This window comes from Poromitra crassiceps (assembly GCF_964638095.1).
Source record: "Poromitra crassiceps genome assembly, chromosome: 12".
In the NCBI taxonomy this organism is placed as follows: domain Eukaryota; kingdom Metazoa; phylum Chordata; class Actinopteri; order Beryciformes; family Melamphaidae; genus Poromitra; species Poromitra crassiceps.
The window spans coordinates 18,915,350-18,926,037 of record NC_139632.1 but is presented as its reverse complement, the minus strand read 5'-3'; the positions used below and the strand labels follow the sequence as shown (position 1 = coordinate 18,926,037).

General features: G+C 43.9%; 1 protein-coding gene across 1 annotated transcript in view; it reads right to left on the bottom strand.

Moving 5' to 3' along the window:
- Positions 1 to 10,688, bottom strand: part of LOC310786063 (uncharacterized protein C1orf21 homolog) — a gene marked incomplete at its 3' end in the record, with an annotated part of 51,504 nt that overhangs the window by 15,904 nt on the left and 24,912 nt on the right. The window contains exon 2 of the mRNA XM_083647246.1: positions 5,828 to 5,957. Within this exon, the coding sequence (XP_083503372.1) occupies positions 5,828 to 5,918 (91 nt within the window). The 5' untranslated portion in view covers positions 5,919 to 5,957. The remainder of the gene's footprint in view (positions 1 to 5,827; positions 5,958 to 10,688) is intronic.

Sequence of the window (10,688 nt, the reverse complement as noted above, 5' to 3'; positions counted from 1 at the left end):
ATCGCTCTTAAAATAATAAATATCACGTTGATTCGCTGCTCTCCACATAACTACATAACATAGGCCTGCATTGAAACGTTATATCATGCAAGTGGAAGACAATATTTTGCACCATGCACTGCTAGAAGTTTGCCGTTTGCATTCTATCGATAAACTGAAAGCCACTATCTCATTGGTGCTACGACCTGGCTGTCACTCATTCAATTTCAAACCCCCTAGACCCGCCCTCAAACTACAGCCGTGGCTGTGAAGGGGCTGTTCAGCGTTAGGAGCAGTTGTGATGAGGTTGCTCCAGGGACAGAATAATAAACTTTAAAACATAAACAAACAGAACCTATTGTTGATTCGTCTGTCCTGGGCCAAATTCAGTGAAATAGATAGACTTGATAGACTTGTATTAAATTGCCGTGCCCCACATGGTGCCCACCCCGTATGGCCTACAAGACATAACAATGTTGAGTTCCTCCAAAGAAAGAAGAACTAGCAATAAATAATTAAACAACATACAAACAAATCAAAGTCTACCTTCAAGTAAACAGCTTCTCCATTCTCAGTGTCCATGCTTTCCCAATCAAATTGGCCACACTAAAAATGTCCTCTGTCAAATAAAAGCAGTCTTGGTTCCTCAAAGTACAATGAAACAGAAGATGTAATTAATCTTCAACAACCCCCAGCAGTTCACATACAGTACAGTCTGCAATAAGAGGTGGAGACTACACAGAAACTCAACCCTAAATAGCAATGGAGGAATAGTAACATCAGATCCAATGTGAACCGGGCTCCTCAGCTGACGTTCATTCAGCAGACAGTTCAAATAAACAGTGAAACTGACATGAATGGCGGCACTGTATTGTGTATATGTGTGGGAGGAGCAGGCACCCAAACACACATACATAACACACATATTATATACACACTCCAACACACATACATAACACACACACACATATATACACACACTCCAACTGTGATTATGGCACACATCAATAAGATGATGTTGTGGAGAGTGTTGCTCTTCTCTCTCTGCAGCCTTCAGTGTTTGTGTCATGGAGCTCAGCCTTTCCGCTTATTGTGTGAGAGCGAGAGAGAGAGAAGGGGGAGCGGGCCGAGTCTGCCAGAGCAGGCAGCCAGAATATCTGGGACACACACACACACACACACACACACACACACACACACACACACACACACACACACACACACACACACACACACACACACACACACACACACACACACACACACACACACACACACACACAGAGATTGGCACACAAACTGTTGGGAGGCAGATCAATCTGTGGGAGAGGAGGGCTCGCTCTCTGACCAAATACACGGATACACAACGCACAAACGCTTTCATGTACACACAAAAAGCACACGAGCACATTGACACACGTTGACTAGAACACAATCTATTGGGGGCACATCTGTGCGTGGGGGCGGAGCCACTGACCAAAACATAGCCATCTTTTCCCCGCAAGAAGTACAGCAGGGTGAAGCGAGCCGAGTGAGTGGGGTGATGAGTGAAGCGGGAAACAGTGACTGTATGAAGACTCTGGAGAGGCTTTAGTTAGAGAGAGCCAGGGTGAACGTCACTTCCTGCTTCAGCACTGTACCACAGATTTTCATCCGCCATTTATTTTCCCATCGACATGGTCTGAGTGAAATGTTATGCGGTCTCTCCTGTTTCTAAATATAGCTGAACTGTTTGGTTTGAACAAGTAAAACTATTTTTATAAGCGTTTTACAAAATGTCTATGGGAAAATAAATGGCGGATGAAAATCTCTGGCACCATGCTGAAGCAGGAAGTGACGTTCACTTTGGCTCTCTATTAAGCTGGAGAGAGGGGAAGGGCTGGATGAAGAGAGAGGAAAGGGAAGGAAAAGGGGGACGAAGGAGATAAGGCCTGTGATAAGTCTAATCCACGCAATCCAGGTCAACAGATTCTTCTGTCCTCCTCCTACACACACACACACACACACACACACACACACACACACACATTCTGGCCCAGCCGGCCGCCACTCTGCATTCCCTTCAGGCACACTGACAGACGGAGAGAGCGAGGGAGAGATGGGAGTCGGGGGAGGAAAAGAGGGGAGGTGAAAGGACACAAGGCCGTGACCTAATGTTGTGCCAGAGAGGAGAGGAAGAGAAGCAACAGTGGGAGAGAGAGGAGGAGGACCGGAAGGCAGGGAGGGAGGGAGGGAGGGAGGGAGGGGTGGGGGTGTCCAAAATAGAGAGAGGGAGTCAGGGAAGGAAAAGGAGGCCTTGAGCAGGGGAAGGGAAGAGGAGAACTAAATAAACGGAGAGACAGAAAATACAAGGCACAATGAGAGGGAGGGAGAGAGAGGGCAAGTGCAAGTCACAGAGAGGTCATGCAAGAGAAGAGGGAGACAGGGATGATGGAGAGAGAGAGATAGAGAGATAGGGGGGAGTGGACCTCCTGTGGATCGTCATCTGTCACGTGCATCCAGCGGCCTGCGTGTGGTTACGCCAGAGTGTTGCTCCTAACTCTTAATCGCTGTTAATCCCTCATCCACTCTCTGACTCTCCAGCCCACTGATGCTCTTAACTAGATACATGTTCTTCTCAGCTACATGCCTCACTTTCTCTGTCAGTCTACCTCTCCATCTCTTAACTAGATACATGTTCTTCTCAGCTACATGCCTCACTTTCTCTTTCAGTCTACCTCTCCATCTCTTAACTAGATACATGTTCTTCTCAGCTACATGCCTCACTTTCTCTGTCAGTCTACCTCTCCATCTCTTAACTAGATACATGTTCTTCTCAGCTACATGCCTCACTTTCTCTGTCAGTCTACCTCTCCATCTCTTAACTAGATACATGTTCTTCTCAGCTACATGCCTCACTTTCTCTGTCAGTCTACCTCTCCATCTCTTAACTAGATACATGTTCTTCTCAGCTACATGCCTCACTTTCTCTGTCAGTCTACCTCTCCATCTCTTAACTAGATACATGTTCTTCTCAGCTACATGCCTCACTTTCTCTTTCAGTCAACCTCTCCATCTCTTAACTAGATACATGTTCTTCTCAGCTACATGCCTCACTTTCTCTTTCAGTCAACCTCTCCATCTCTTAACTAGATACATGTTCTCAGCTACATGCCTCACTTTCTCTTTCAGTCTACCTCTCCATCTCTTAACTAGATACATGTTCTTCTCAGCTACATGCCTCACTTTCTCTTTCAGCCTACCTCTCCATCTCTTAACTAGATACATGTTCTTCTCAGCTACATGCCTCACTTTCTCTTTCAGTCTACCTCTCCATCTCTTAACTAGATACATGTTCTTCTCAGCTACATGCCTCACTTTCTCTTTCAGTCAACCTCTCCATCTCTTAACTAGATACATGTTCTTCTCAGCTACATGCCTCACTTTCTCTTTCAGTCAACCTCTCCATCTCTTAACTAGATACATGTTCTTCTCAGCTACATGCCTCACTTTCTCTGCCAGTCTACCTCTCCATCTCTTAACTAGATACATGTTCTTCTCAGCTACATGCCTCACTTTCTCTGCCAGTCTACCTCTCCATCTCTTAACTAGATACATGTTCTTCTCAGCTACATGCCTCACTTTCTCTGTCAGTCTACCTCTCCATCTCTTAACTAGATACATGTTCTTCTCAGCTACATGCCTCACTTTCTCTGTCAGTCTACCTCTCCATCTCTTAACTAGATACATGTTCTTCTCAGCTACATGCCTCACTTTCTCTGCCAGTCTACCTCTCCATCTCTTAACTAGATACATGTTCTGAGCTACATGCCTCACTTTCTTTCAGTCTACCTCTCCATCTCTTAACTAGATACATGTTCTGAGCTACATGCCTCACTTTCTCTTTCAGTCTACCTCTCCATCTCTTAACTAGATACATGTTCTTCTCAGCTACATGCCTCACTTTCTCTTTCAGTCTACCTCTCCATCTCTTAACTAGATACATGTTCTTCTCAGCTACATGCCTCACTTTCTCTTTCAGTCTACCTCTCCATCTCTTAACTAGATACATGTTCTTCTCAGCTACATGCCTCACTTTCTGTTTCAGTCTACCTCTCCATCTCTTAACTAGATACATGTTCTTCTCAGCTACATGCCTCACTTTCTGTTTCAGTCTACCTCTCCATCTCTTAACTAGATACATGTTCTGAGCTACATGCCTCACTTTCTCTTTCAGTCTACCTCTCCATCTCTTAACTAGATACATGTTCTGAGCTACATGCCTCACTTTCTCTTTCAGTCTACCTCTCCATCTCTTAACTAGATACATGTTCTTCTCAGCTACATGCCTCACTTTCTCTTTCAGTCTACCTCTCCATCTCTTAACTAGATACATGTTCTTCTCAGCTACATGCCTCACTTTCTCTTTCAGTCTACCTCTCCATCTCTTAACTAGATACATGTTCTTCTCAGCTACATGCCTCACTTTCTGTTTCAGTCTACCTCTCCATCTCACTTCATCTCGACCTCTCCCGCTCTCTCTCCAGCTCCAAGCACTAAAACATGAAAAACAGCCTTTAAGATATGCAACACCTGAGCTAGTGCCGAGCTCCACGGCACGACACAACAGTCACTCCAGTCTAGGGTTGTCACGATACTAGAAGTAGGGATGTCAATTTTCGGTTAATTTCACTTTCGATTAACCGACGCTAATAATCGATTAACCTATCGGTTAATTCATAATTTTTTAATATTAAAAAAAAAAAAAAAAAAAAAAGGTTTTTTTTTTTTTGTCTATTTACTCAATGAACTCATGCCCAAACAAGGCGTGTCTATTTAGATGCTGAAATGTTAATGCTTTTTGTGTTAGAATTTCTAACACAAAAAGCATTAACAAGCATTAACAAAAAGCATCAACATTTCAACACAAATTCTTTTTGTGTTAGAATTTCTAACACAAAAAGCATTAACATTTCAGCATCTAAATAGATACGCCTTGTTTGGGCATGAGCTCATTGAGTAAATAGACAAAAAAAAAAAATATATATATATATATATATATTAACTGATAGACCGACAGCAATAACCGAACAACGACGTTAGCGACGGTTAATCGATTAACGGTTAACCGTTGACATCCCTAACTAGAAGTTCTATCTTCGATGCCCATATGCAGGAAAATATTGATAATCTATACCATTTTTGATAGCACGGCATAAAAATAAACAAAGACAGATCAGATGGACGGACAGACGCACGCTTCTCCATAATCTAGGCCCGATAAAACTCTTTAAAAACGTGGCACTTAGAAAGCAGATTACTCCTGCTCTAGTCATCAGCCTATCAGAACACTGAGCTTGTTGAAGCAAGAGATACCCACCAATGATAGGGAGGGGAAAATCCGTAGTACCGGATAGTTGATTTTTAAGAGAAAGCACTGCTGATACTGTACTGTTCCAAATGAGTATTGTATCCGTTTAAAATGTTTAGCGATACTTATCGATACCTGTTGCAAATTAGTATTGTATCAATTTCTATTTTTTTATTATCGATACATATTTTGACAACCTTACTCCAGTCTGAATAAAAGGTTACTGATGTTTCCCCCGCTCACAGAGGCAGTGTCAACACAGATGAGTCTGATAAACGTGTGGTTTGATAGTAAATGTCTGGAATGGAGAAGTTAACACTCTGCCAGAGGCTTATGTCCTTCAGTGAAGAGAATATATGGCGAGGGTAGACAGGCCAATGGGTTTACACGGAGCAATTAACGCAGCGAAATGGAGCTGTGAAGCTTTTATTGACCTGTCTGAACGTACGTGTGTGTGTGTGTGTGTGTGTGTGTGTGCGTGCGTGTGTGTGAACTGACCGGTGAAGAGGTCTCCGTTGCTGTAGGCCTTGCCGCGGCCCTCCTCATCGTTGGGCACGGCCGACACCTGCTTGGCCGAGGTGCAGCCCATGGCCTCACACTCTGAAGGCTCTCCTCATCGCACTCTCGCCTGGAGGGGCAGAGAGACAGACAAGAGAGGACACTTTATACACACACACACACACAGAAGAACCTATTTTTAAGATTTTGCTTTTGCTTTTCAGGCTTCAATCCGCCAATTTTGTTTTATTTTGTCGACATCAAGGTGTTAAATCGGGCCATTGCTGTGGTGTTTCTGCTGCACAGAAGTCCAGTTATCCTTGGAATTTCTGTTGAGCAGGTTTGAGTTCCTGTAGGTATTGGTCTCTTCTTTGTTCACCAGCAGTTGTGGCATTTCTTCTATTTATTCCAAAACAAACTGCACTTCCTCCTGCAGAAAGCATCAACCACAGCTGCAGCAGAAGACGTTTCTCCAGAGAGATCTCCTCTCTGACACCAGACCAGGTGTTTGGAACAGCAAATGTAAATGGACCGGGTGCAGAGTAGACAGTGTGAATCACTATCGTCATATCATATCAATGACAGAGAGGAGCAAAGCCGACGTGTAAAATATGAAAATGTCACTGTGACAACGTGACATTTATCTGCTTGCTTGGTTCCAGTTCCTCTGAGTTAATCAGTAATCCACGGCTACATCGTCACACTGCTATACATTAACCATCCCAGGTCTGTTTGGCGTTAGTTATTTTGTTACATTAAACTTAAGGATAAGTTCACCCTCAAATGAAAATTCAATCATTATCTACTCACCCCCATGCCGATAGGACGGGTGACGTTTTTTAGTCCGCAAAACATTTGTGGAGTTTCACAGCACACAGACACAGACAACTGAAGTACACAACTTTCATACATAATGAACAGCAAAAAAACAACAACATAAAATGCCTACATATACCGCTCGCTCACCTGGCGTAATCCAAGTCTCCACAAGCCCTGAGATGCCAAGTTGACTCGAAAAGACATAATTTACACCCTGTTTTTAGCCGAACTCATATTGTAGCAGGCTACAATATGAGTTACTAGTCCAATATGATTGGATCCAAGTGAACCTGGCTACAGTGAAGAGTTCAGCTAAAAACAGAAGGTGTAAAAATTATGTATTTTCAAGTAAAAAGAATTCAAGTACATTTTCTTCTTCTTCATGTTTTGCTGTGAAACTCCAGACCACGAATGTTTTGTGGACTAAAGAACGTCAACCGTCCTTCCATCGGCATGTGGGCGAGTAGATAATGATTGAATTTTAATTTTTGGGTGAAGTTATCCTTTAACATCTACAGTTGCGGATTAATTACCACAACTCAGTGAGCGCTTCTTCAGTCTACTAACTAAACAGTCCCAGTGCCACGGTGTGTGGACAGCAGGTGCAGCGGAGGGGAGTGGCCCAGTGGTCGAACAGACCAGACGGCCCGGGTTCACCGTTCAGCCCCCGTAACAGACCTCCTACCAGCAGGGGGCGTGACTCTGCATCCAACCCTGAGTTCTGACCTCGCTGCGGAGGGGGGCAAAGTGAAAAGTGAATTTCCCATCAGCGAACAACAAAAGCATGGTTATCATTCAGATGAGAGGAAAGTAAGGACAGCCACCCAGCAGACACAGAGCTGCTGATGTCACTGTCAGTCAATCACACGTCGTGCTGTCACCTCATGCTGTTTGACACATTACACTATAGGTAGTCTCTGACAGATGTCACAGACAGAGCCCAGCTAACTGCCAGTCACAAAAACAGGCAGGCAGGCGCACGCGCACACACACACACACACACACACACACACACACACACACACACACACACACACACACACACACAGACACACACACACACACACACACACACACACACACACACACAGGCTCAATGATTAGCCATCAGTAAGATGAAGATCTGCAGTGCCAGTGAAGAAGTGAGAAGAAGACAGGCAGATGAAGAGAGCAGCAGCAGGGGAGGGAGGGGGGCTTGGCAGAGAGAAGGCGTGGTGGGGAAGCGGGAGAGATGGCAGAGGCAGAAGCAGGAAAGACAGCAGAACAGACTCTGGGAGGAGGTACTGCAGGTGTTTTGAGGTACTGCAGGTGTTTTGACAAGGCAAACCCAAGAAGGGGACAGACAGAGAGAATGGCTGGGATAAAGAGAGGCCAGAGAGAGAGGAGTACAGAGAGAAATGTGTTGAGCTTCAAAAGACCGCCGCTATCCCTCCCTTCTCCCCTCCCTCCCCCTCTCCTCCCCCTCTCCCTCCTTCAGTGATCTGGGAGTGTTTGAAGTTGACAGGAGGCCAGTGTCGACGCCTGCAGACCAGCCTCCACCTCTCTGGACACAACACAAAGCACCAGGTGTACAGGGCGGGGCATGTGGCTGCTCTGTGTGTGTGTGTGTGTGTGTGTGTGTGTGTGTGTGTGTGTGTGTGTGTGTGTGTGTGCATACACGGGCATTGTAAGAGTTGCTGTAGGCTATGATTGCGTGACACAATGTAGCCTTTTGTGTAGTTAATAGGGCTGGGCAGCAGTGGGCAATATATCGATCGATATTATCTCGATATTGGATATTGTGAACGTTTTTGAAAGAATTGTCTTTTCCCGCTTTTAAAGGCTGCGTGACAGTGAAGTGATGTCACTTTCTGAACTGACCAGACTGTTATATCTGTACTATTATTTGCCTCTACCCATTTAGTCATTTATATCCACATTGCTCATATTTCTCAAAAGCTCATTGTGTAAATATTTTGTGAATGCACCCATAGTCATCCTATAATATTGTTACATTGATTGATATAGCTATTTGTTCAAAAATATTATATTTGATTTTCATTTTTGGTCTTGTTTTAATAAAAGTGCTGTGTGACATCTCACATGTGACTCACATGTATATTAGGGCTGTGAATCTTCACTGGCCTCACGATTCGATTACGATTCAGAGGGCTACGATTTGATTTGATTACGATTATCGATGCATCTCGATGCATCTTAAATCGATGCATCACTTTTTTTCCCCAATACATGATTTTATTTTTTCTCACTTTCTTTTTTCTCACTGTGTGGCTACTTTTAAAATGAAAGTGCATTTGGAATTGCATTGTATTATGATCCATAATTAAAATAAACAACTGCATGTACTTCCATTATATTTAATTTGATTATTTAAAAATATATATATATATTTTTTTTTAACACGTTCACTGCCATTGACGAGATATCTCGGCTTACAGAATCCAACGGTTCACTGCCAATGGACGAGATATCTCGGCTTAAAATTTTTTTTTTTTTTTTTGACGGGTGGGACGTGGATCAACGCTCCCCACGTCTCCTATAAAAATATTGAAGCCAGCGAACGTGTACAACCCATTCCACGGACCCACTAAGTGGCGACAGTGCTCTCCCAGACTAGAGGAAGGCAAGCAAAAAGCAGTTTGAGGAAGCCATTCTCATGAAAATGGATTGGCGAAAACGCTTTCGTTTCGCGCTGATTGCTGGCGGTGCGGGATTGCAAATTTGCATAATAGATTACGGGTGGAACACACTTTGAAACACGCAGCATAAATAAGACCAGAATCGCAAAAGCTTCATCAAAGCTCTCAACCGAAATCATAAGAAACGAGCGAGCCCATATCCAGACTTGCCGAGCGGCCGCCAGCAGACAGGGCAGCAGCAGCAGAAGCAGTGAGCCTGGTGACGCGAGGTTACAGCAGCAGCAGCAACGAGCTTGTGACATGCCCGCTGCAGCCAAGAAGAACACACACGGAGGGAGGAGTTTGAAGCAGAGGGGTGTTTCCTGCTGTTATGGAGGAAATTACTGTTCAAAACTATTGTTTAGATGTCTGACGTCTTACTGATGCCAAAAATGAATGGTTAAAGTGACTGTTCTATCGGAATTTCACAAAAAGCCGTTTATCTCAGAATAATTTCTCAGACGCTGAAACCATGCTGTATTCAACTGCTAATGCTTACATAACTACTAACTCTACAAACTAACTCTTTTAGACAGAGAAAGCACACATTCTATTAGTTCTTTGAGATATTGTGTGTTCACAAAATTTTAGCAGAAAAGAATCCTCGGGTCTTGAAGATGAGCCAGAATCCTCAAAAAAACCCTCTGGCAGAACCTACCTACAGTAAAAAAAAAACGGCTGGCAGTGAATGTGTTAATAATCGATTTTTGACATTTGTGAATAGATGCAGAATCATGCATGTCCGCATCACGATGCATCTTATAATCGATTATTTTTGACACCCTAATGTATATGTAGAAATACCGAGATTCAGCGTAAAAATACAGATGATTTTTGGTCCATCCCATTTCCATATTGCCCAGCGCTAGTAGTTTAAGCTGGTGTGAATGTGGTGTGTGCGTGTGTGTATCTTCTCTCTCTCTCTCTCTCTCTCTCTCTCTCTCTCTCTCTCTCTCTCTCTCTCTCTCTCATCTCTCTTCTCTCTCTCTCTCTCGTTAATTTGAGCATGAATATCTTCTCAACACCCCAGGTTAAATAATCTCTGGAGGCTGAGCAGAGCTTAAACATGGCTTTCTCAAAGGTGTATGCGGAGTGAGAGGGGATTGTACATGGAGAGACAGAGAAGATCAAGAAGACACACACAAATGTGTGTGGTAGTGTGCATGCCGTGCGTGTGTGTGTGTGTGTGTGTGTGTGTGTGGTGTCACCACACCTGTGGCCTGGTCCAGAGAGCAGCTAGCTTATCAGACAGCTCCAGACAGGCTGGGACACCACTTACTACACTACTACTGCTCTGGAACAACTCAAATATGGCTGACACACACACCCACACACATACATACATAGAGAAGGAAGATGGTATC